Source organism: Sceloporus undulatus, chromosome 5 (genome assembly GCF_019175285.1).
Source record: "Sceloporus undulatus isolate JIND9_A2432 ecotype Alabama chromosome 5, SceUnd_v1.1, whole genome shotgun sequence".
NCBI classification, from domain to species: domain Eukaryota; kingdom Metazoa; phylum Chordata; class Lepidosauria; order Squamata; family Phrynosomatidae; genus Sceloporus; species Sceloporus undulatus.
The window spans coordinates 21,402,453-21,429,762 of NC_056526.1; the positions used below are offsets into that span (position 1 = coordinate 21,402,453).

At 41.5% G+C, this 27,310-nt stretch overlaps 1 protein-coding gene across 7 annotated transcripts in view; it reads right to left on the bottom strand.

Moving 5' to 3' along the window:
• The window catches only part of TMTC1 (transmembrane O-mannosyltransferase targeting cadherins 1), a 187,755-nt gene extending 161,034 nt beyond the window's left edge, over positions 1-26,721 (bottom strand). For 5 of the 7 annotated variants that reach the window (XM_042467638.1, XM_042467636.1, XM_042467635.1 and 2 more), the window contains exons 1-5: positions 26,162-26,721; positions 12,525-12,702; positions 6,536-6,609; positions 4,629-4,805; positions 1,093-1,299 (exon numbers count right to left, since the gene is read on the bottom strand). In XM_042467638.1, the coding sequence (XP_042323572.1) occupies positions 1,093-1,299; positions 4,629-4,805; positions 6,536-6,609; positions 12,525-12,702; positions 26,162-26,529 (1,004 nt within the window). In that variant the 5' untranslated portion in view covers positions 26,530-26,721. Of the gene's footprint in view, positions 1-1,092; positions 1,300-4,628; positions 4,806-6,535; positions 6,610-11,286; positions 11,477-12,524; positions 12,703-26,161 lie in introns of those variants that run through there. The other 2 variants (XM_042467639.1, XM_042467640.1) reach the window with 2 other exon arrangements.
• Between the last annotated feature and the right edge of the window lie 589 nt (positions 26,722-27,310).

The window sequence follows — 27,310 nt, forward strand, 5'->3', positions numbered from 1 at the left end:
CCTCAGCAGTTGGCACTTCCCGCTAGCAGGCAAAGAACTTTTTATTCAAGCAGGCCTTTGGCTTATAACTTTTATGGCAGAAAGGCTTTTAGTGAGGTTGCATTTTTATTTTATTTTTTAAAACATGTTCTAACTTTATTTTATTTTGTGTTAAGTGTTGTTTAATTTTTTTTAACTTTCATACAGATAATTTTTTGACTGTACCTGTTTTGAATCTGTATACGGAGAAAGGCAGGATATAAATTAAATTAATAAATAGAACAGAATGCAGTGTGTCTAGAGGAGGGAACCAAAATGGTGAAAGGTCTGGAAACCATGCCCTATTGGGAGTGACTTAGGGAACTGGGTATGTTTAACCTGGAGAAGAGAAGGTTAAGAGGTGATATAATAGCCCTGTTTAAATATTTAAAAGGATGTCATATTGAGGATGGAGCAAGTTTATTTTCTGCAGCTCCAGATAATAGGACCTAGAACAATGAATTCAAACTAAAGAAGAGATTCCACCTAAACATTAGGAAGAACTTCTTGACAGTAAGAGCTGTTCAACAGTGGAACACACTCTCTCAGAGAATGCTGGAATCTCCTTCTTTGGAGGTTTTTAAACAGAGGCTGGATAACCATCAGTCAGGAGTACTTTAAAGGTGTATCCCCGCACGTCAGGGGGTTGGACTTGATGGCCCTTGTGGTCTCTTCCAACTCTTCTCTCTATGAATAGAATAGGTCCATGGAAGTGACAGGAACTTGGTGAGTCAGCATTTATACAAGTCCCATTGATTCAGCAGTTCTAGTATAGCGAGAACTAACATTTAGACCTCTACATGTATCTGCAGAACATATTTTTGAACATTCATTTTCAACATTCAAAATCTTCCAATCCCACACGCTCAGGCAGAAAAGAAATTAGTGTGTGCCACCCATTTCCATATACCCATGCAGCCCCCTGACCATTTTCTGCAGACAGCTTCTGGGGACCAAAAAAACTTACCCACTCAGGATTAGATAGGCAATCAAAGCAGCTTCCCACCATATCCCTCTTTTCCTTCAACACTGCAATAAAACAGGTTCATGCATTTTGGGTTCTGAAGCTTGTACCTGAGCACAGCTACTACAGCTTTGCTGAAGACAGAAAGGCTGCTGTGCTGCCGCTCCTCCGGAGATGCAGGGTGACAGGAGTTCCATGTCCCTTTGTGAGCCACACGATGCCTCCCATTCTCCCAGCTGGATGAAGGAAACTGCAATGAAGCAGGCAGTGAAGTAGCAGGCTGTCGAGGCAACTTGTAAGGCATCCCTCCGTTTTTACTAATCAGGGGGAGAAATCAAAACCCTTGCATCAGAGAATGGATTTCTCTGAATTTATTTACTGTACATTAAAGTTAGAATTGCCCTTGCCCTTGTATTGCCCATCACCATGTATGGGTGCAACAGCTGGACAATGAAGTAGGCAGATAAGAGGAAAATAAACTCATTTGAGATGTGGTGCTGCAGAAGAGTGTTGAGATACTGTGAATGGCCAACAAGCCAACAAATGGGGCCTTGAGCAGATAAACCCAGAAATATCCATGAAAGCCACGATGATCAAATTTAGGCTGTTGTACTTTGGTCACACGATGAGAAGGCATGGATCATTAGAAAAGACAATAATGCTAGGAAAGGTGGAAGGCAGTAGAAAGAGAGGAAGATTTGACATCAAAGGGATACATTTAATCACAGAGATCATGGCCATGAAATTAAGTTGAGCAGTAGAGAACAGGCTGTTTTGGAGATGTCTCATTCACTGCGTCGCCATGGATAAGGGATAACAACAAACAAATTCTATTCCCCTTTTTCAGCAAGAGAATATCAGTCAAGGCAGCTAATAGCATCACTAAAAACAAACTAAGTAATACAGTTATTTTAATCATTATTAAAAACAAATTGAATAATGTGTAGGATTTAGTCATGTGGTCAATTTGTTTTTAGTGGCAATTAAAACAGCTCCATTATTTACTCAGTCTTGATTAGAGTATATCCACTAAATCAATGGGATGTAGTTATGTCCTGACTCAACACATTCAACAACTGGACTATTCTATGTGGGAGTAATCAACAGGCTTGCCTGTATGACTATGTTCGTTCAAGATACCTGTTGACTTATGGTGAACCCATGAATTTCACAGATTTTTCATAGGCAAGGAATACTCAGAGATGATTTTGCCAGTTCCCTCCCCTGAAATATAGCCTTTGTTGTTAATCACCCTCGGGTCAATCACAACACATGGCTGCCCTGTGGATGACACCTCTCCAAGACATTTCCAATAAACTCTGGAGTGCTTCTGGTTCTCTTGACTGTCTGGATAACAGGATGGGGTTCATGCTGGCCCAATTCATTTGTCCAGATAGCAAACATGATGCCATCTCCCTTACCCTGCACTGATCAGCACAGGGGAGGGAATGAATCTGCTTCAGAGCCACCACTGCAGCTTGCCTCACCAGCCAACTAGCTCCCTGTCTAAGGCTGGCCAACACCATTGTTTCTGCAGAAGTGAGAATGGGGTGTCCATGTGATCAACAAGAAGGGCATGAAGCATCTCGCTCCTTGTTGGTCATGTCTAGCGCAGCACCGCAGACAAGGAGATGGACCAACAGGGCCGAGTCTGTGTTGGCCCTGCTGGCTGTGTGCACAATGATGTGGCATTATGCAGGATTAGGTCCAGTGCATGTGGTCAGTCCAGGGCCAGTCTGGACATAATGCTCTAGACTGGCCCCAGTTACATGTATATGTGCTCTTCCAGGTAGCTGTCTGTAGCTGCAAACTGGAGGAAAATTCCAAGTTCATGCATGTCAGGCAAAGCTATTACAAGATATGTTTCTGTTAACATACACAACTTGTTTTCTTCATTTTACTGCTGTTCAATTTGCCTTGGATATTACAACATGTTCCTTTCCTCTTCCTCTTATTTGTATTGCAGTAGTTGATGCATTTCATTATTGATCATACGTTCTATTATCAGTGTAACCAAGCTGCTTTATTTCTGTGGAGAAATCCATCTCAACAACACTTCACCCCAAAGAAATAGTTGCATGCACATAAAATACCAAGCTCCATAAACTGCAACACTCATGCTCGATTACAATTTATTATGGACATAAAGATGACTCGCATCTGGGCCACGCAACCTGATTTCTGGAAGCTCTATTGTCCAGATGTGGCAACGATATAATGTTATCGAAACAATAAAACATGATACTTAGCATCTGTCTGTGTAGAGAAGAGAGCAACTGAGAAAAAAGGTTTTTACTAAACAATCCCAAATACATGCTACTGTTATACAACTAGGTCTTAACATTTCTGGAGTACGATTCTATCTACTGTATATGCTCAACTATAAGTCAACTTCATGTATAAGTCGAGGGTGGGTTTGGGGGGGCCAATATTATGGACTTTGGTAAGGCCCCTGGGTAAGCTGAGGGTAAAATTTAGGGGGATGCAGCAAAAGATGTAAAGGATGGAACCAACAAAAATGACACCAAAGGCAGACATAACTGTTTGTGCTCACCCTAATGGCTGGGTGGATAAGGGAGCAGAAGGGACCAGTCCTTCTCTTAGGTCATCCCAGGACACACGAAGCTCTTGCCTTTCGCTATTCTAATCAGAGAAGGGGAAGGTTCCTTTTTTAATGACCCACGGATAAGCTGACCCAGGTTTTTTGGGACAATTTTTTGACTAAAATTTCTAGATGCGAGTATGAGTATATATAGGACATGGAAATATTGTGAGCGCCATCTTAAGAATGCAGTAAAAATACAGTATGCCTTTTAATTTGAAGCACTCGGGATGTTGTACAGGGTCATTTTATCCTCACAACAACTAATGTATGATACATTAAGACAACAGTGATGACAACAAGGAGCAATAACAATATGGACAATAACTAATAACAAGAGAACTCTGGTCTAGAGGGGAAAAACTGACAATGTAAACAAGAGTAAATACTAATTTATTGTTTTTATCTAAATTCTGGGCCCAGCAAATTGTTTTGAATACCAGAACTAAACATTGACGATAGTCTTTTCACATCTGATTAATCCCAAATGTATTTATTTAAGCAGTATAAAGGGCTGAGGGGAGTAATATATGGTAATACTGTTATAGAACAACTACAAATCAGAATTCTTTGCCAATCTACTGCTTATCATTCAGATTTCTACCAGTACATTCTGACACCTTTGGTAGATACCTTTTGCCCAGTGTGTTTTAGATAGATGATGATGCATTAAGCCACTCTCAAGCCTCAGAGCAGAGCAGAACAGAGCTCAAGGTTTGAAATAACAGACAGTTCTTCACTTGTAATGAAAAAAACAGTCTCTTAACAACAGAGAATTTTTTGTAAACTGAAAGGCTTTTATTTTGCTCTTCTTTCCCTGTTGCCACGTGTAACTAATACAGGCCTTGGAAAAATTATTTTTTGGGCTACAAGTCCCACAATTCCTCAAACCTTAGGAGTTTTCAGGAATTATAGTCCAAAGAACAACTTTTTCAAGCTCTGACAGGAACATGTGAAAAGGTAGGCTACTGGACAAGTACATGAGGAGACAAAACAAATATAGCCAGAAGACTAGGACTTTTGTTAAAATGATGCTTCACTTACAATTTGGGTCTATTTTGAGAAAGCAGGAAGCCATCATACACCAAGCAGACTCCAAACACGGTGATCCCTGTTTCCTTTACCAGCATTGCACAGGTCCCAAGAAATAAACTAAGCAGCAAAAAGGAGACAGAGGCAGTGGGAGGGAAATGTTCCCCAACATAAAGCTGATCCACACTCCTGCAAGACAGAAGGAAAACACAAAGGATAGTAATTTAAAACTAAATACATTTTCTTTCTATTTGTCTATTAAGCAGATTTCATCCCTCCAAGTTATAACCCTCACTACCCATTCACAGCTCATCATTAACAAGATCGCCTGCATCAGCAGACTAAAATAACTGCTTCTGTTAAACAAATAGGGTGATAAGAAGGGGAAAATGAGCTGGAGAAAGAAGTGATTGTAAAAGTAGGGGAGGGAAGAAACATCAAGAAAAATTAAGAAGCATCAGGAAGGAAAGAAAAATCATTAATATTGTGCCATGAGTGCATAGGGCTCTTACACAAGTTACACAAGTTACAGATATTCTTCCTGATGAATATTTCATTATATATTATATGGATCCAACAACAGACTCAAATGGCTTCAGACAAGTCACGTAATCCAAGACTGAATTACTCTAACATGCTCTATGTGGAGATGTCTTTAAAGAGTTGAAATTTCAGCTGATCCAAATAGATGGGGTGACTACAGAGAGCACATAACTTGAGAGAGCCTTCTTGGTAGCTGCTCCCAGGCTCCAGAACGTCTTTCCTAGAGAGATTAGACTTGCATTCTCTTTGCTATCCTATCATGGGGTTTTCTTGGAAATATTTGTTCAAAGGAGGTTTGTCATTGCTTTCCTTTGAGGCTGAGAGCATGTGACTTACCCAAGGCCACCCAGTGGGTTTCAAGCAGGGAATCGAACTCTAGTCTTCAGAGTTATAGTCCAACACTCAAACTACTACTACACAGGCTCTCCTGAATCGCTATCGTCCACACATGCAAGACAATTCTCATTCTCACAAGCCAGCATGGTGGAAGATACTGGCTGGAGAAGGTTGACTTAAGCATAAGATTCTTCTGGCATCTCTCCTGTACTAGCATGACATATGGGTTCTGCCCTTGCTCTATGGATACACCTACAGACAAGGCACTTTCCCACACACTCACACTGGGATTGTACCACAAAAAGAGACATATAGGAAGCATCCCTGGATTGAAAATAGTACTGTCATTTCTACACTCTGTAAATGTAGGTAATTAAACCTGGCAATCCTGTTTGTCTACCAGAAAGAAAAAGCTGCCGAGAATAGGACAGCTGCAGAAATAAAATAGAGAAGCACAAAGAGTTAACAATTTCTTCATCTGCTACTTCTCTCTCCTCTCCAACTGTTCCCCATTCAGATCCCCTGCTCTCCCCACCCACCCCCATGAGAGTCTAAATAGATTTGTCCTCACAAATACTAATTTCAAACTCTGCAAAAAAGGGCAGAAAGATGGAACAGTTTAATTTGAATAGGTAAGGAAGAACTGGGCACCCATCCCCCTTGCCTTTCTGCCATCTCAAAATTACCCCCACAACCTGAAAGTGGCTTTTCTTCTCCCTTCCCTTTGATTTGAGACCCTAAGATGCCAGACATTAAAAATATCACAACCTACACTGACGCAGACCATCAAAAACAAGTGCTAATGGAACACTGCTCAAATGTAACCAGATGTGCTGTAATATAATCAGCTGTGCAATTGGTTTTATCTATTGCTTCCTGTCCAATGAAAAGAGGAAGAAAGAAAAAAAGGAACAGGGTTGAAAAAGAAGAAATTGGGACTGCAGAAATTACAGATTCCACAAGCCATCAATTCTGTTTATTTGTCCCCTTTGAAAAATGTAGAAATTATTAAGTGTAAGGGGGTGGAAGAAGACCCATACCTATTATAGGAGAGAAAAGCCAAAAGAAATAGGAGGCAAGCCAATACGTCTGCTCTGCCTACTATACCCGTTACCTAAGAAAGAATGGAGAAAAGAAACAAAAGTTACTGTTGGGTCCTGTGTTGGGAGAAAAACAGGATATTAATCAATTGTATAAATTCATATACTTGTATTAATTAATTAATTAAGGTAGGACATGAATTCATTAATTCAACTAATGTTAGAAAACTTATTTCAAAACTTCAGTGAAAGAAGGAATATAAAGCAATTGAGCAGTACAATGCAACAGTAGTTAAATTAGGGAAGCTATTATAATGCTTCAGTGATTGAGCTTCAGCAAATTCCTATGTGTTCTACACAGAAGTACAGTAAATCTCATGGCTGTCAATAAATCCTTCTCGTGTATTGAATAATTATAACCTTTGCCTGTGGTGGTCTCTTTTCCGGATCCTCACCTCTCCCACATTCCTGCCAAAAGACACTGAATGGTATTACAGTTTTAGCAATAGCAATAGCAGCTTTATTTATATACCACTTCATACCACACTAAGCAGTCTCTAAGCAGTTTACAACCGTAAGCTAATTGCCCCCATCAAGCTGAGTACTCATTTTTATCATACAGTTTTACCATACAGGTGAACCATGTTATACATTGCTTAGACTTTCTACATATGATAACAACAACAACAAAAATTCATCTGAAGGGTTTTATTCATTCACTTATTTATGTAGTTATTTATCTTATTTCATTTTTATGATACCTTTCTAATAGAGCGGAACCCAAAGTGGCTCCCAGACACAGTCCATTTTTAAAAAACAAGACTTCACAACAATTTTTAAAAAACAATTAAAATCACTGCATAACAGTGCAACATCATTCAAAACATATACAAAAGTTCCAACGTATATATAAAACATTTCAATAAGGGTATAGTTTGTTTTAGGCCCATGAAAGGACTTTTCCAAACTAGAAAGTAAACCACAAACCACTTTGAATTTTGAAAAAAGGCTCCCTTGGGTCAAAAACCTCCTCACAGAAAAGGTGTTAACAGGGCAAATGCCCCCGTGTTCTCATTTCCCCCCTGAAAAGATTAGGGTGAGGGACTTCTGGGTGGGCCACAGGCAGCAAGTTATGTCTACAACACCCGGAACATTAAAAAAAATCATTTGTTACTTCTAAGTTCTAATTTTCAGGCTAACAAACAATCCACTGGATATTTGTAATTGTGTATTTTGTGATACTAGAAGAATACTCTTTAAAAAACAACAAATAATTACAAGGTGAAATAGTCCTAAAGGAAACCTCTCTACACAAGATAGGGCAATATTTCCTAACTAAGGACCCATACAGACAGGCCAAAATAAAGCTGCTTCGGGTCACTTTGGAGGTATGCTCTTTAAATGATGCATGCACCCTAAGAGTCTGGAAGCTGTGCCAAAGCCACAGTCCAGTCCTTAGGACTGGAGCATTGCTATGGCATGGCTTCCAGACTCTTAGGATGCACGCATCATTTAAACAGTATACCTGTATGGGCCTTAAATTTCACTAGCAAAAAGTTAGGTAATTCCTAGTTCACACATAAATTTTAAATGCCACCAGAAAAGATAGAGTTCTCCCAATCTCTAAATCTGGTAGTTTCTTAATAATTTATTTATGTTATTTCAACATTTTCTCTCCTCTTAAATATCAAGAACTTTAAAAACACCCTTCCTGAAACTTGACTTAATAGAGTTAATTAATTCTGGTCTCTGATAATTCTTACCTTCAACTAAAAATAAAATTCAAGGCATGTCTGTATTCACCACACAATGCAGCCTCCCTTTCCAACTGTAATTATCTCCCTACCTCCCATTAAACAAAAAGGATGAATTATTTAAAGACTAGCTGATTAAGGCCTGCAACAACCTGGGAGGCATCTAGACTGCTCAAGCCTTCTTTGTTATTAAAGAAATAATCTTTCTTTAAAGGATCTCAACAAGACACTTGTTTCACTCTCAGAGCTTTCTATATTGCGAGCATTCAACCATCTTCCACCCCACCCCACCCCTATCTCCCGTATAACATTGATTTAAAGGGGTATCTGGAAAGATCAAATTGTCACTTGCAGTATTTCATAAATAATGTCACCTCTTGTGAACTGCCCTTCTGAATTAGACAGAAATTTCCTAGTCGGCTTGCAACTATCTAAAAGTCTGTTGGCTGGAAAACCAAGGTGTGGAGAGAGTACACTTCCTAGAATCTCCAGCCATTATAGGTGCTGACTACACTGGCCAAAGGATTCTGAAAGTTGTGGCCCAAAAAGTAACTTGTTGAAGCTCTTGGTTTTGATTACTTGGGATGGGGAAGGGAGTGAAAGTTTCAGGAGCCACAGAAAACAAAGATGGATTTATCTGTCCTAGGCTACTGCCACAGTGCAGAATTAAGACCATTTGACACTGCTTTAATTGTCATGGCTACATCCTATGGAATCCTGGGATTTGTAGTTTGTTGTGGACCCAGAGCTCTCTGAGAGAGAAGGCTAAATATCTCACAAAACAACAAATCCCAGAATTTCATGGCATTTAAAATGGTGTCAAACTGGACTAATTCTGCAGTGTAGATATGCAGCCCTGTTGCTTCCAGTATTGGGTGGAATCCTGTATACCAGGTATAGTTCTTTTGGCCTGTGAGGGAGAGAATAGGCTGGCCCAGCTCCATCAGAGCTAGCCTGAAGAAAGAGGCTCATCCCTCCTTAACTGTCATCCTTTGGCCTGTGAGGGAGAGAATAGACTGGCCCAGCTCCATCAGGGCTAGCCTGAAGAAAGAGGCTCCTCCCTCCTTAGCTGTCATCCTTTGGCCTGTGAGGGAGAGAATAGACTGGCCCAGCTCCATCAGGGCTAGCCTGAAGTAAGAGGCTCCTCTCTCCTTAACTGTCATCCTTTGGCCTGTGAGGGAAAGAATAGACTGGCCCAGCTCCATCAGGGCTAGCCTGAAGAAAGAGGCTCCTCCCTCCTTAACTGTCATCCTTTGGCCTGTGAGGGAGAGAATAGACTGGCCCAGCTCCATCAGGGCTAGCCTGAAGAAAGAGGCTCCTCCCTCCTTAACTGTCATCCTTTGGCCTGTGAGGGAGATAATAGACTGGCCCAGTTCCATCAGGGCTAGCCTGAAGAAAGAGGCTCCTCCCTCCTTAACTGTCATCCTTTGGCCTGTGAGGGAGAGAATACGCTGGCCCAGCTCCATCAGGGCTAGCCTGAAGAAGAAGAGCCCTCCCTCTGGTCCATCTGCCTTGGTCCAGACCTCAGAGGGAGAGAAGAATGCTGGACCTCATCCCCTCCCCCCCCCTCACCATTCCCTTCTCCTTTTGTGTCATGTCTTTTAAATTGTAAGCCTGAGGGCAGGGAACCGTCTATTATCCCCTCTGTTGTAAACTGCTTGGATTCCCAGTGATTGGGCGGTATATAAATAAATCCTATTATTGTCCTCTCAGTGTTGTTGTGCTGGAATTCTTATGATCCTTCACTACTGGCTATCATGGCTAGAGGTAATAGGAGTTACATGGTTATCATTATTCATCTACATAACTACATCAAACTACAGTGCTCTTTGGAACACACTACTCTCAAAGAAAACTTAGAAGCGAAACAGACCACTCCTGATAAAGCCAGATTGGGGCCGCAGCAACTGCACGCTGCAGCCACAATCCTCCTTTTTGCGAGCCAAAAAAAGAAGTGGCAAACAGCCACTCCTTTTTGTGTTGGCAAAAGCCGGCTTTTTGGCCCTGACACAGCTGGAAGCTGGCTTTATGGCGCTCTGGCAGCATGCAGTGTCTAAATGCTGTGTCACCAGAATGCCTAGAAGCCAGCCCATGTGTGGGCAGCCAGGAGGCGTGAATGAAGCCGGCATTCCCATGTGGAATCAAAACACCATGCTCTGAAGCTGCCCGGACTGCAGCACAAAGGGTGGTCTGTTTCACCCCTTACTTGGCTAATCTGGCTGAAACCCTGTACAGGAGACGTCTACACCACATTATTTTGCTGTCTGTCCCAGTTCTGCATTATATTATTGACCACCTTGGGCACCATATATAAAAGCAGATATAATTTCTAAAAAACAAATGAATTAATGTTGATATATATGTTCTGTAGCATAGTCAGTGGCCTAAATCTGATTGTCAGTCCCAACTACAGAACTACTGAATCAATGGGATTTATATAAATATAAATGTTGACTTACTAAGTTCCTATTGACACAGTAGGCACACTCTAGTTAGAACTAGCAACTGGATTTAGTCAGCAATCAACAAATATTGTTTTAAAAATGTACAAGCTGCCTTTCCTAGAGCTAGTGAAAAGGCATTATTATTATTATTATTATTATTATTATTATTATTAAGCATTGATCATTTTTGTTCATGTGAATGAAATTTCTGCAATAAAGAGATTATACAAATGTAGAGGTCTCAATGCTTTTCCAATTTCCAATTAACTCAATAGGTTATTTATTCTAGTTGGGACTCGAAACTATTTGGGGCAGAGTTTGAAAGTGAGGCACATGGGCACAATTACACTTGGGGAGGCTCCAGTATTTGCTTCCTACATTTAGAGATGCATTGTCTAAAAGCAGGGTGGAGAACCTTCAGCCCTCCAGATGTGTTGGACTAACTTCAGAAACCCCAGCCAGCATAGCCAAAGGTAAAAGACTGCAGAGTTGTAATCCAAAGCATGTGAAGGACCAATGGGTTACTACCCCCCAAAAGTCTGCAAAACACTACCTTGATAAGACACAATCCTCTGGAGAATTCTGCTGAGCAGGCCCCAAAGACATGAGTTGATGCTGCACAAATCCATGGTAATGTTTCCTTTTGATAAGGCTTGAAAAAAGATCTCCAAAGGATTATGCCAGAAAACAAAACAATCCTGTGTATCAAGTATTTCAGGGTTCTAAAATGTTGGCGCCTACTCCTGAAAAGATATGGGATTTTGTTGGAATTTTAATTCCACAGACACACACTTTGTTGCATACAATATTGCACTTGGAAAAACTTACCTCAGTGGGAAACTTGATTTTTCAAGTCCCAGCCCAACATTCTTCTACCCACTTAACCACAAAAGTGTTGTCTGTGAAGGACTATACACAGTTTTTACATAATGATACTATGCATGTCTGTTTCAAAATAAATCCCACTAACTTCAACAGGACCTGCACCCTGATAAACTGCTATGTGACTGCAACCTTAAAAAGACATTTATATAAATGTGGGGTATTTTTTATAATCTGATGTGAGGTGCTAGTGCTAACTCACTTTTAAAATCAACTCTTCTTTTAAGTGTAAAGAAAACACAGTGAGTAACCTATCAATGTTTTCAATATTTCTAACTTATAATCATGTACATCATCCAATCTGTGGTATGTTAAAATATTTATTATTCTTTCAAGAATAAGGGTCTTTACTGAATGTTGGTATGCTTTTTTTGTGCTCTTGCAGGAGAGACTGCAAAAGATTGCTAGAAGAAGAAAAGGAGGCCAAACAATGTGTCAGCAGGAGAGATATCTCAGAAGTTCTTGAACTGTTTAATATTATACGACAGCCAACCATCTCATTATTCTTCAATGAAAACGCTTGGCATTTATTCCTAGCAAGACTGTGTTAAGGCACTTAATCAGAATTATATAAAAACAAATATAGATGGAAGCAAGTCCCAATGAACTCAGTTGGATTTATTTTTAAACAATTGGCTGGTATTATTAGAGAAAGAAAGTTAGCAAAGTTTATTCTTTGCCTCCCCACTGTCAGGCCAATTATTTTCTCTAAACACGGCTGCACTTTTCCTGCAAATCATTTGTACCCATTATTAGAAAGAGTATCACGAAGCTGCCATTTAGCCTGTCAATGCTACATGGATATCACAGCAAAAGGGTAAATTTTCTATTAGCAGGAAGAGGGTTTTTTCCCTTTCATACAGTTGGAAAGGAAAATGTGGAAGCTTATAATATTTTAAATGTACTTACAGCCTCAGTGTGAATAGGATGGACAGCAAAGAAGAGAGCTGTGACAAAAGCCAAGCGGCAGTCCTTGAAAACGGCTTTGTCACAAGTATACATCAGCACAAGTGTCACCAGGCAGTGCAGGACTACATTCACGGCATGGAAATAAAAGGGATTCATTCCAGCCAGCATTATATTCAACCTATTAAAAAACAACAACACACACACACACACACACACAAACAAAACCAATTAAAATAATCCAGTTAAAACAATATAAAATTAACATTAAAAACATACAAAAGTTAAAAACATAACTAAAACACACACTCCATATAAAAGCCATCCTGTCATGATTTTTAAAAGCCTGCCTGAATAAAAACGTTTTTACTTGTTGGTGAAAGGAAAGCAGAGAGGGAGCAAACCTAGCCATCCATGGAAGGGCATTCCAGAGAGTGGGAGAAGACAACAAGAAGGCTCTCTCTCGTGTCCTTACCAAGTGAGACTGCAATGGTGGTGGGATCAAGAGAAAGCCTTTCCCTTAAAATCTTGGGGCTCTAACAGGTTCGTTAGTGGTGATACAGTCTCTCAAATAGTATGGACCTAAGCTGTACACACTGATCTTTAACCGTGAACCCACATTAGGACTGCAGTTCAACAATACATGAATAGGCTTGACAAGATATTCTGTGAGGAGCTCACCAGTGGGGGCAAGATGAAGTAAAAGGTCATGGGAGAGGTCCTTCTCAGCTGTGGCACCTCAGTTATGGAATGCCCTCCCCTTGAAGGTCCAACTGGTGTAAGCACTGATTTCTTTCTGATACCAAGCCAAACCATAGCATTTTATTAAAGTCTTCAGGGACTAATTTATTTCAAGTGTACATGTACATAGTTTTAAAACTGCTGTAACTTTTAAGATGGTTTTAACGGTTGCTTTGTTTAAAATATTTTACCTTGTTTAAATTATTTATGGCTTTAATCTGAAAGTATTTTATATTGTATTGTATAGTACTACTATCGTACGCTGCTCTGAGATCTCATGATAAAGGGTGGGCCCGAAGTATTTTAGGAAATAGATGAACAATTTCAACAAACAGATAAACAATTTCAAAAAGAAATAAAAGAGAGCATGCAAAGAGAGAGAGAGAGTTTAGAAAACTGAACTCTGTCTTCATTAAATTTGTCAACAGTTTTAAAAAGTACTGGTAAAAGGCAGGATCTTTGCTTGCTGAAACAAGCTGAAAAATGTAATCCCAGCTATTAAACTGCCTAATGGGCAAATTACATGTTATCCCAATTATATTTAATGTGCAGTTCAAAGCATACTGCTGCAAACCATATGCAGCCACTTTTCTTGGATATTCAAAGGATATAACTAATTTCTAGTCCCCATGTTCCCTAGATTCGTTTCATGAGCAGTTGGCCAGGCCTGTTTTCAGGGAGAAAAATAAGACGAACAATGGATAACGGGCAGTCTGAAGTCTTGCCCATAGGAATGGGTTTTTCCCCCCATTGACAAACCATCCAGACCAGCTTTGTTACCAGACTGAACATTTTATTGTTCACCTGTTTGGGACTGTTTTCTTCTTCAGAGCTAAAGAGGAAAACAGTTCCAAACAGGTGAACAATAAACACTGGCTGATAAATACAGGCATATTTACTGGAGTAACTAATTGAGTTAAGCAGCCCTGTCAAGAAGATGTGCAGGTCAATGTGCAGCATCTGACTCAGAGCAAACATTTTGGCATTTTACAACGAGAGGTACAAAGCAAAACAATTCAGACGCCATTCTAAGCCATTACCTTCTGATAAGTGAGTCTGTTTTGTTTTTGTTTTTTGCAAGAAGTGAGTGTTTTTAACCAATGTTTCTAATATCTGTAACTATCTGGCTGAGAGAACAAAACTAAGGGGGGTTGTGTATGACAACCCTGCAGTACAATCCACTGTTATCAAATAGTTGGTTGTTGTGTGGGGTTTTTTACAGAAATGAAGGGAGTAAGTTAATTTCCTTTCCCACTAATAGAAGAAAAAATGCTGATTCCTGTGGATGAGCTGTTGCTGCTGGAATAAACAACAGAATTGGTATATTCATGTCAAAGGCTGCATTCCTTTTTGTCTAAAAAAGGGTAGACAACAGTTGAACTTGTACTGATAAAACTGCTAGTTTTTGTGAGATACAGACAGATAACCACAACAGATACTCCTCACATACATAAGAATATACTGTATCTAATTAGTTATCCAAGCATTGTTACTTGAACTTTCATTGACGCAAACCTAAAATCTCTTTGAACCCACTCCCCATCTAAAACCCAGCTTCATTTTCAGCCAATTTTTGGCTGATTTAGGAGAGGTTAGGGTTTGTAGTATATAGGGCTTGAAAATTACAGATAAAAGACTGGTACATTTTGCAATGATTTTGACTCATTGTGAGTGAGGGTTTGGGATGAAAAATCACTAAGCAATTTTCTTAATATTGGGGATTTGGGGAAAGGTTTCTGGGGCCTCAAATTGGTCTATAGGCCACACTCTTCCCACCTGTGCCCTACTTGTTTCTGTTTTACATGTGTATATATAACTGCTGCTTTAGTCCTTCAGAGTATATCTGGAACCAAAAACCTGCAAAGACTTACAGTGAAAGCCTATCTTTATAATTGCTGGAACTGCAATTATAAGGGGAAAGCAACAGTAGCTCACATGAAGCTAACTCAGTACTTCTCAAATAGTGAGGCGTGCCCCCCAGGGAGGGTGCGAGGGTCCGTAAGGATACAGTACTTATAACAATTTTATAGATAAATGATACTATTTACAGTCGCGCGGGGGGCGCGAAATGTTTTCTTCTTCCTAGGGGGGGCATGACAGAAAATAATTGAGAAGCACTGAGCTAACTACATGAAGCTAACTACCTAAGGCAGCCTTTCCCAAATTGATGGCCTCCAATTGTACAATGTCCATTATCCCCAGTTAGCATGGTTGATGGAAACTGTAGTTGAGCTTCCTCAGCAGGCATGTGTTGGGGAGGGCTAGCACAATGAATGTGTCGAAATAGGAACACAACAAGAAATCTGATCATTCTTACTCCTAAACTTTCTAGTCTGCCAGTTCAAATATTCCAGTGGTGAGAAAACAGGTAGACCCCCAGATGCTGTTAGTCTGTAATTCATATTAGCCCCATCACTAATTTGCTGTTGCTGTGCAGCAGCATCAAGTCATTTCCAGCTCATGGCAACCGTAAAGCGAACCTATCATGGCGTTTTCTCAGCAAGATTCCTTCAGGGAGGTTTGCTATTGCCTTCCTCTGAGGCTGAGAGGGTGACTTCACCACAGCCACCCAGTGGTTTCCATGGCTGAGTGGGGATTGAAACCCTAGTCTACTAAAATCTAAGTCCAACATGCAAACAACTACATCACACTGGCTCTCATCACGGCTGATAATCAGCAATAACAGAAACTGTCACCAAATATCAATCAATCCCTGGTTCCCCAACTTTGCTATAATTCACCAGAATTTACCAAAATTCTAGCAACTTCAGAGCTTGTTGTTTTTATATAACTTCAAGTAATTCCTGACGTATGGAGACCCTAAAGGGTCTATCACAGGATTTTCTGGGGCTGAGTGTGTGTCACTCACCCAATATCACTCAGTGGGTTTTTAGGACAGAGGAGAAATTGAACTTTAATCTCTAGAGCTGTAATCCAGCACTCAAACCACTACACTGCACTGGCTCTCTCACTCCAGAGGTGCTTCACTGGAAACAGTTTTCATACTAAAACAACAGGATAATCACAGCAAATAATAAACTGAAATACTACCGCCTGAATGTCAAAACCCTTAGACAAAGTAGAAGAATCCACAAATATTATTTTAACTTTGTAGCAGAAACTCAGTTTAAGATGGGTCACACTGCTGACACCAATGTTATTTTTAGTTTCTGGAATTTCCTTTTTTAAAGAGAAGGAAAGAGGTAAAAGGGGGTTACCAGACGTAAGGGAAGAAATAGTTACTCTATCTTTAATAGTTGTGCAAAAAAACAACAACATATATTGGCAAGTGTAACTTTTCAAAACCAGCACAGAAAGTAGCACAAGCAAGGGAAAAACCAGTTGAAAAAAGGAGGATTTACCCAAAAAGATAAAAATAGACATATATGCCAGTGTGGTTTAGCAGTTTCAGTGCTGGACTATGATTGCATTTATACTGTAGGAATAATGCAGTTTGACACCACTTCAACTGTCATGGCTCCATCCAACAGAACCTTGGGATTTGTAGTGTTCAGAGGAATCAGCACACTTTGGAAGAGAAGGCTAAAGACCTTGTAAAACTACAAATCCCCAGATTCCATGGGATTGAGTTGCCATATTTAAAGTGGTGTCAAACTGCATTATTTCTATAGTGTAGATGGAAATTATGACTCTGGCGCCAGCAACAGAAGCTTGGGGATAAAAACACTTCAAATTAAATTAGAAGCAAGTGGGTCCCCTGTTTGAAAACCTTGATGACGGCTGTAATAAGTCAGATATCAAACATTAGGCTCTACAATCTGTAAACTCTTACTACATTGGGGTGGGTGGAGGGGTATAAAGAATCAGGAGGCCCCCCAGATGTTACTGATTTGCAATTCCCAACATTCCTGACCACTGGCTATTTTGATTAGGCTGCTGAACTCCAACAACTGGAGGACTGCACGATTCCCACACCATATGCTATATTTATCTATTTATACATCTGTATCGCCTCCTAGCCCACAAGGGCTCCCCAAATAAAAAACAATTAAAACAATACAAAGAAAAAACATGTTAAAACATATTACAATGTTCTTCAAAAACTGTTAAATGCAGTTTAAAAAACAATATTAACGATATTTAGGTAAACACAAGTGACCAAATTCAGTTCAATGGGATTTACTCTCTGATAAATAGATAGAGAATTGCAGTCTAAATTCAGTCATTCGAAGGTAACATGAGATTCCGCTATTTTATTAAACATTTGAAAAGGCAAGTGGGACAGTTTTTTCCAGGTTCTTCAGCTTTCCACCCTTCTTCGTTCACAGAACATATTTTCCTGGGCAAGAAATTGTTCTGTCACGGATGGGGAATGCACCATGAGTAGCCAACATCACCAATAAATAAGGAATGATGGGATCTGCAGTCCAAAAAACATCTGGAGTGCCATACAATCCCTATCTCATGCCTAGCAGGATGGAACGCAGAGTCCTGAAGCTGGCTCCTGATCTGTTAACCTCAGTTTAGCAGGGAGCCAGCAGGGATGACTGTGTGGGCTTGTGATAGTTCCATCCACAAAAGAAATAAACCACTGAAACATAAAATGTTTTAAGAAATACCATAAACCATAATTGCAGAGATCTTTATAGACCTCAGTTAATTTTCCTTAAACATCTCTTCCCCCACTCCTTTTCCCTCTCGTTTTTTAACAGCTACTTTAGCATTGATGCCTCCGGAGCAAGACTTTCAAGAGTAAGATGCATCTGGATTCTCAACTGTTGGCCTTTCAGATGTTTTGTGTTTTTTATTCATACTGACTTTGGTAGCTGAAACTTGTGGGAGCTCCAAAAGTAGAGGGCCAAAGGCTCAAAACCTCTGGTATACCTGGTGTCACCTACTGATGCATCTGGTGTATTCTATACACATTATGTGTATACATGTACACATTCTAATTGGTAATATGGTTGTTGTTGTTGTGTGTCACTTTCAAGTCATTTCTAACTTATGGCAACCCTATCACAAGATTTATTTGGTAGAATTTATGAACAAGGGCTTTTCCCTTGCCTTCCTCGGAGGCTAGAGAGATTGTGATTTGCACAAGGTTGCCCAGTAGGTTTTCAAAGCCAAGTGAGGGATTCAAACCCTGGTAGCTACCAGAATATACAGCTATATGAAGGCTATTTCAAGTGGCAACCTGAAACTGCTCCCATGCCACCTAAAACTGTTGGTGTGATAATCACACTCCCACGCACACTCCATTTTTCTGGTCATTGACAAGAAAACCTTACAATGTAATCACATTCACATTTATGAGGAAAATGTTAATAGGGCTTTCTTTCTCTCTGTGTTTTAGGATTGCAGCATTAGAAGGCACTCAGCGAACTATGTCATTCAAAGGACAACTTCAGACATAACACAGAGAGCTTGCTTTTGGAAGCAGTCATCACACAGTTCCTTATCTCAAGAAAGTCGCTGCTTCTTCTGTAATCCCTCTCCTTGCATGGTGAGAAAGCTCCCAAAGGAACAGATTATCAGCCTACAAAAAATTGTGAGAAGGTCACCGAAATCCTACCAAAGACAGGCAATTCCTTTCCCCATCCTCCCTACATCCTCAATTCCCTTTCAAGACTACTGTGGTGCTTGAATTGACTTATCCTTCAATACTGTACAAAGTGAACATACTGCAAATGCTGAATCATATTGCTAATACTGTAGATATCCAGAAAGTCAGAAGCTTTTTCATAAATTAAAACACACACACACAGAACCCTCCCCCATATGTACATCATGTACTGTAAAAAAACATATTTGGCAGGATTAAGAGATCTGACAGGACACCAAAAATAGAGAGCCAATCTGGTGCCTTTAAAACAGCAATTCCTACACCAGGCAGAAAACATACACACAGACACACATGGAGTCTTTCATCATGTTCTGCTAGCAAGCCAAGTAAATTGATAATTCCCTAGACACAGAAAAACAAAAGAAAACAGGAAAGGAAAATATGAACTCCTTCCCACCCTGATTCTCACACAGCCCAATCTTCCATTCCTTTGCGTGTCCTCTGCATTGTTGCCAACTACTGGCAAGACCCCATTTCATTCCACAAAAAAAAAATTCAAGAAGCAGATCAACTGAAAGCAAGAACTAGAGCTCAGTATGATGTGGAGCATATCTAGTCCTCTGATGGTGTTAAACTGTCACTTCAATTAGCATTCACCACTGGCAACAGTAGCTCCAGCTGATGGGAATTGCAGTCCAACAACATCTGGAGGGCTGCCATGTGTTCCATAGCCCTGAACCTCAGCCACAACATGCTGCTTCTGTTATATTCTCTGAGGCTCAGGACTGCTGCCAGTACTTGGCATCCTTAAGCCAATGACAGGGCTCCATGGGTCTCATGAGGGCCCCAGATGATGCGCAAGCCCAGGCATCATTTGTTCTAATATCCTGGTACTCTGAAAAATGCCAAGTGGTTGATTTAACCACCCTTTTTCCACCATGTATGTTGAAGATCCCAAGTTCAATTTCCCAATATCTCCAGATAGACTTAGGAAAGAATCTTTCCAGATATCTTGAGGAGTTGGTGTCTGTCAGCATAGACCAAAGATGGGAACTGTTGCAACATTCAAGATATTATTCAACTACAGCTTCCAGCTTTCCTCTCCACTGGCTATAATAGCTAGGACTGCTGGGAGTTGGAATTCAACAACATCTGGCAGGCCACACAATTCCCACCCTGCCATCTCCAACAAAGACAAAATACTGGGCCAGATGGACTAAGGATCCAACTGGTTTTAAGGACACTCCCTGTGTTGCAGTTAACTTGCACCCTTTCAGGATTCTCAGCTAGCAAGCAGGCATCCCTTGACCACTCAGAACTAAAACAGGGCTTCTGCTTTGTACCAAGCAGACAACAATCAGTACAACTGCTGCAGGATACAGCCACTGAGAAGATTCCTCGTGACACTATCACTCCTCACATCCAGCCTGAAGTGATGCAGCTGTGTCACACCTCCTCTGGCAATGTGGAATGTCAGAAGCAGAAAGCTGAAAACATATTTGAGAGCCACTGAGCCACAGGTCATTCCCCCAATGGAAAAGAAAGAGAGAGGAAATTAGCTGTGTAAACACTTCCTCAATCACACACCCAAAGGCAGGCTTATTCCAATTCAAGATTTCATCAGCTACCTTTCCAAAATAAAAACCCTCCCTCCCCAAGGTGACACACAATGCAGTTAACAGTTCCTGTAACTGGATGTGAAAGCCAGAGTGGTGTAGTGATCTGAAAATTGGGAGACAAGGATTTGAATCCTTGCCCAGCCATGGAAAGCCACTGGGCGACCTTGAGCATGTCACACTTCATCAGCCCCAGAGGAAGGCAATGGCATACCCTTTCTGAACTAATCTTGCTATGAAAACCGTGTGACAGGTTCACTTTAAGGCCACCATAAGTCAGAAATAACTTGAAGGTGAACAACAAGCTGGATGTGGAATGCCTTCCTCTCCCCACCATCCTCACTCAGCTGCTCTTATTCATGGGGGGGGGGGGAGAGCTCAGATCCTGGGGTCAGATCTGGTCCTCTGGGGATCCCAATATGGCCCTCTGCTTTTCCTTACGTGGCCATGCCCCCTTCCCCATTATCATTAGCCAGAATCCTGTATCAGCTACAGTATTTAACTAACCTTTCCTTTCCTTGCCTGACCTCACCCCTAACCTAATGGAAATGTCATGCTCCAATCACCAGTTGAATGTATCTCCTTCTCCCCATGTAGCTGATGCATGGTAAAGTAGGTGGTAGAAAGGAGTCAACAATAATGCATGATCACTATATAGTCATGATTTTGACACTATTGCCACAATCATCAAATCTACTTTATCTGGAATCAGCTGCATGGAGAAGAGGCGGTCCATTCTACATAGGACTCGAGCACAGGTGAATGATGTTGCCATTTGGTTTGGTGAGGTTGAGTGAGGAAAATATCCCCCCCCCAATTCAAAATGCAAGCTTTGATTTTGCCCATGGGACACCATTTTAATACCTCATTGTACAAAATGGGACTTGAGCATCCACAGATTTTGATATCCAGAGAGTCCTGGAATGAAACCTCAGTGGATACCAAGGGCCCACCATACTTAAGAGAACAGAACTAAGTAGCTGATACAGGAGTCTGTCCATCACTGGTTGGTTTCCCAGCTTGTGTGGAGTTTTTCTCCATTCTAAAAGTTTGCCATGCCTCTCCTAAGGCTTAGTTACTAAGGCAATAAGAGCTTTCATTTAAAATACTGCAGGATTTTTGGGTCTTGCTATTTGTCTTTGGCTCCAACCACCATCAATTGGAATGGTACTGCTCTGAAAATGCATTTGGTCCTCGGTCTGAAAAGGGGGTTTTAGCCATGATCCAAAAGGAGAGGTAAACACTAGTGGCCTATTAGATGATAAAACAGCCAAGTCATAGCAATTACAGCCTCACAGCATGGGAAGAATGGAAACTATCACCAGAGGATAGTGGCAATTAGGATCACAACAGGAAGGGGGAAAGGCAAAGAAGGCACCCAGATGCAGCCACAGCTGCTAGCTTAGATGGTTTTAAAACGGGCATTATGTAAGTCCATGGAAGAGCTAGCTACTTGTGCCCCAAGACACTGTGCTGCCTGAGTCCAATGACAAGATGGCATTCCTTCCAGGTTTATTGGGGACTGCTATGACATCACCAGACCTGCCAATGGGAGAATACCATGGGCCTTTTCTCACTACATAATTATAGTGTCCCTGTTCCACTTTAACTGTTAGGACAACAGCACATGAAATCCTAGTTTTGTGAGGGAGTAGAAGTCTCTGGCAGGTGTTTCTAAATATCTTGCCCTAAAATGCAAATTGGGCTCCATAGGATGTTGCCATGGCAGTTAAAGTGCATTCAAAGCACTATAATTGTGTTAAATGAATAGGCCCCTGCTTTGCACACAGAAAGTTCTAGTTCTATCCCCACCACTTTCAGCTGCAAAGAATCAGAAAGCAGGTGATGGCAAAGATCTGTGTCAGAGACCCTGGAAAACCAATGCCAGTCACAGTAGTTGCCTAAGTGGACGGACCATATAGCTTGATCTGCTCTAGGACCCATTTGTTTTGGCTGTCCTCAGCACTCTTCTCAAGCACCACATTTCAAATGAATTGATTTTCTTCCTATCTTCTTTCTTAACTGTCCAGCCCTCACATACATACATGGGAACAGGAAATACAATGGTTTGTATGATTTCAACTTTCTCACCCCCATTATGATATTTCAATTTTTTAAAATTTATTTAGCTGTTTGTTTAGTTGCATTATGTGTAAATTAGTATATTCCAAAATATGCTAAAAAGATATTTGAGAACCGGAGTGGTATAGTGGTTTGAATGTTGGGTTATAACTCTGGAGACCAAGGTTAGGTTCCCAGCTTGGCCATGAAACCCCTTGGATGATCCTGGGCAAGTCACATGCTCTCAGCCTCAGAGGAAAGCAATGGCAAACCTCTGAATAAATCTTGCCAAGAAAACCCCAGGATCGGAAACAACTTGAAGGCACACAACAACAACAAAGTTTCATAATGTCTGTATCCAGTAGAGGACTGCTATTATGTTACTACGCAGCAGAGTTGGCCAAGTGCCCAATGCACATTGTGGACCACTGATGCACATTGGTCTCAGTGCACACTGGGTACTCTTGCTAGTGTCTTCTTATGCATCTTTGTAATTAACTAACAGGGTTTTCTAGCTGCTCTGCTACTTAGCTAACTATACAGAAAGTTTCCTTAAGAAAAAAAGTGGCAATAGCAACAGAATTCTAGTGACCTGCCTGAATTTCTGTTGGTTACCACCAATTAGAGTCAACCCACTGAATTAATTGTTGAATTGGAAAGCCAATATCTAGGCCCAATGGGTCTGTTCTCTTTGATACTAACAATAACATTCAAGCACGGAGACATGCTGGATTCCAAAAGAAGTATCTTATTTGTGTTGAAAATGGATGTTAAATTTCCTGAACTTTGAGAATCTTCCACTTGCCACAAAGAGGAGGTACCAGCCTGCAAGATTTGCCCCTCCATACCATCTTAACTAAGAAAAGAAACAGCAAAATGCAGGCCTATAAATAACATCTTCAGTTTTTTTCTCTCCTGTTTGGTTTGTAATACCTTTGCCTGATGAAGATGCCAGTGGTGCTTTGAAAGCTTGCAACATGTAAAACATCTGAGGAAGTAGACTGAAGTCTATGAAAGCTCATTCTGTTAACTTCTTTCCTTCAGTTAGTCTCAAAGGTGCTACAAGATCTCTCAAGCATGTATAGCGTGTATTTTGGTCAGACCAATAAAGGCATCATTACAGTTTTTTGGTCAGTTTCAAGCTATGTGGCTGTGTTCTGCAAGAGTTTATTCCTGACGTTTCGCCAGCAGCTGTGGTGGCATCTTCTATGCCAGCTTTCCCTGAAGATGCCAGACACAGCTGCTGGCGAAACGTCAGGAATAAACCCTTCCAAAAAACGGCCTCACAGCCTGACCCCCCCCCCCAAAAAAAAACCTATGGCTGTCAACCGTGGAAGCCTTTGACTTCACAAAAGGTTATCATTATTTGGTGGATTTTTGTTGTTACTGGAATGGCTATATAGCCCCACACAGCTCCCCCTGGATGTATTCAAACAACAGTATCCAAGCCAATGACCATACATTAAACAGAAATACAGCAATAGCATTAGTGAGTATATTTCTATACCGCTTATCAGTGCACTTAAGCACTCCCTAAGCCAGTGGTGGAGAACCTATGGCACATGTGCCAGAGGTGGCACTCAGAGCCTTCTCTGTGGGCACGCATGCTGTTGCCCCAGCACAGGGTTTGCCAGGATTCATTACTAGAAAGCCAGAGGGACATGGCACTTTGAAATAAATAAGTGGGGTTTGGGTTGCATTTTGGGCACTCAGTCTGCAAAAGGTTCACAGAAGTTTACAATGTGTATACTAACTCCCCCAACAAGCTGCGCTCAGCAAACAAGTCTACATAGGGACCACCAAACGCAGTGTTCAAACATGAATCAAGGAACACGAAAGACACTGCAGATTGGGTCAGCCAGAAAAATCAGCAGTAGCAGAACATGTTATAAAACATCCTGGGCATAAAATGCTATTTGAAAACATACTGAAATTCTGGACCATGCCAACAATGATTGGGTCAGGATGCACCGGGAAGCCACTAAAATCCACAAGCACCTGGACAACTTCAACAAGAAAGAAGAGACCCCTAACAAACAAAATTTGGCTACTAATCCTGAAAAACACCAAAATCAAGTCCCAGCAAATGCAAAAGGAAACCAGCCAGCGTGAGGGTGGCTTCCCAGCAGACAATGGATCATTAATTAAATGGACACCCGGAGGATTGCCATTCAGCCACAGGCCAACATTCAGGGGTAACAAATACCAACAAAAATCCATCGGTGATACCTTGATTGGCCAACCAAAATGCACAACATACTAGTTGAAAGCCAGGGACGTAGCCAAGGGGGGGGGGGGTCTTGGGGTCTGGACTCCCCTTCTGTTAGAAAAATGAATGGTGCGTGCTGCTGCGCCACCGCACCCAAGCCCCAATATAATGGTGGCACTTAGTCTGGACCCCCCCCTTCCTAAAATCCTGGCTACGTCCCTGTGCAAGATAGCCCCAAAACCCCACAAAAAACGTTTGAAGCTCCATAGGCTTCTTCAGCAAGCAAGACGTTACAAAAGAAACAGGAGAAAAACAATTGGAGATGTTAGTCAGATGCCTGCATGTTGTTTCAGTCTTTAGTAAAGATGCTGTGATGGGGAAGGCGAAAGGTTAACATGCAAATCGCTTCCTCTCAACCAACAGTATCTATACCCCACTCTCTTCCATGCCAGACTTCTCTGAAGATGCCAGCCACAGCTTCAGGAATAAATCGGAGAGTTGGCTTATGGGACTGTTTATAACTGTGACTTTTTATTCTTTATTATATTTTATTGTTATATTTGTTTTTTGTAATCCGCCTTGATTCCCTCGGGAAAAGGAGGAATATAAATTGCGGTAGAATGGTTAAAATTCAGAATTTCACTTGCTCAGGAGCTGAAGAATATAGTGCTAAAATGTACTAAGAGCAAAGGTTGATATTTTAGGTCGTGTCAAATGCCCTGTTTTGGAATGTAAATAATTTGGAAATGGCTCCTAACTTAAGATGCTAACCCAAATAAAAGCAAGTACTGCATGAACAGTTTTGAGGACAGTGAAATAAAACATATAGATAAAAGACTGATTGATGGCTAATCCAGGAGGGACAGAGACGTATGTCTGGAGGCACCCAATGAATATACGGGGCGTAAATGTTTAATTCAGTGTAACCTATGAAAAGGCAACTTGTAGTTTTCTTTGTTCAAAAGGCTAAAAAACTTTGTTCACTTTGAATTCAGTCTTCCCAGTAATTTGGATGAATCTCCTACTGAGAACCACAGTTAAAGCAGCTAAAGCAATGAAAACGTTTCCTTCCCAATCGGCTCCAGGTCTCCCTGAGAAGTCTGCAGAAAACTCTGGCTTCAAATTAAGAAATATAAAGTATAATATTATATATTATATATTATTATTATTATTATTATTATTATTATATTTTACATGATATCATATATTTTATATATTTATTTTACATACTATATTTTATTATAATTATATTTTATATCATACAATTTTTTCTATATTTTATAGTATTATATTATATATAACATTTTATATATTTATTATATTTATATAATATATTTTGCATAATATATCATGATGATGATGATGATGATGATGATGATGATGATGATGAAGCTAGCTATCCCTCTCTCTCTCTCTCTCTTTCTCTGAGGACCCGTCCAAGAGGCGCCTGGAGGAGTCGGGAGGGGGCGGCGGCGGGGGCTGGGCTTACTTGAAGCTGAGGACGCAGAGGGGCCGGTAGGACTTGTGGCTGGCCTCCTCGCCCATGCCTTTCCCCCAGAAGTCGTCGGCGAAGGCGGAGGCCAGCGGGGTCCCGGGGCGGACGTCCCGGTTGTTGAGGATGGCCCAGACGTCGTCGTGCACGAACTCTCCCCGGAGGGAGTTCCAGTAGCAGAGGCACGAAGCCCAGAGCAGGGCCAGGGCACCGGCCCACCTGGCGGGCGAGGAGGAGGAGGAGGAAGAGGCGCCTCCGTCTGATCCCCGGGCGCCGCGCAGCCAAGGAGGGCGACGGTGCTGCTGGTGCTGGTGCTGCAGGGTCGCCCGGGACTCTCGGCTGTTCCTCCTGCCGCCAGTCGCCATCCTCTCCTTCCCAGGGCTACCTGCCACCTCCTTCTCCTGCTTCTTCTTCCCCTTCTTCCTCTTCCTCTCCCGAAGTCCGCATAGCGCCCAAAAGGGAGCCTCCAGGAGCCGCAACCGCAGCCCTCGCGCTCTGCCGCCTCGCGATCAGCCCCGGCAGCGGCAAATATATAAACACCAAGCGCCGCCGCCGCCGCCCCCCTCTGCGCATGCGCGGCCCCTCTCCTCCTTCCATCCACTGGCTCTGTCCTCCTCCTCCTCCTCCCGCCCGCCCCGCACTGCGCATGCTCCGTTTCTTTCCCCCTCTCAGTAGGCACTATCTATATCCCAACTGTTAGCCTGAGGTGAAAAAGCAAAAACCACTAGGCTGCCCTGAAAATGAGGGGGAAACTGAGTGTGAAGGAAGAATCATAGAATCATAGAGTTGGAGGAGACCCCATTCTGACATGCAGGAACTCTCAATCAAAGCATTCCCATTGACAGATGGCCATCCAGCCTCTGTTTAAAGACCTCCAAAGAAGGAGACTCCACCACACTCTGAGGGAGTTTGTTTTACTATCCAACAGCCTTTACTCTCAGGAAGTTCCTCCTAATGTTGAGGTGGAATCTCCTTTCCTGCAGCTTGCATCCATTGCTCCGGGTCCTAGTCTCTGGAGCAGCAGAAAACAAGCTTGCTCCCTCCTGAATATGCCATTCCTTCAAATACTTAAACAGGTCTCTGGACCATCTAATGTTGTCTGGCACCCCTTCTCTTCTCCAGGCTAAACATCCCCAGCTCCCTGAG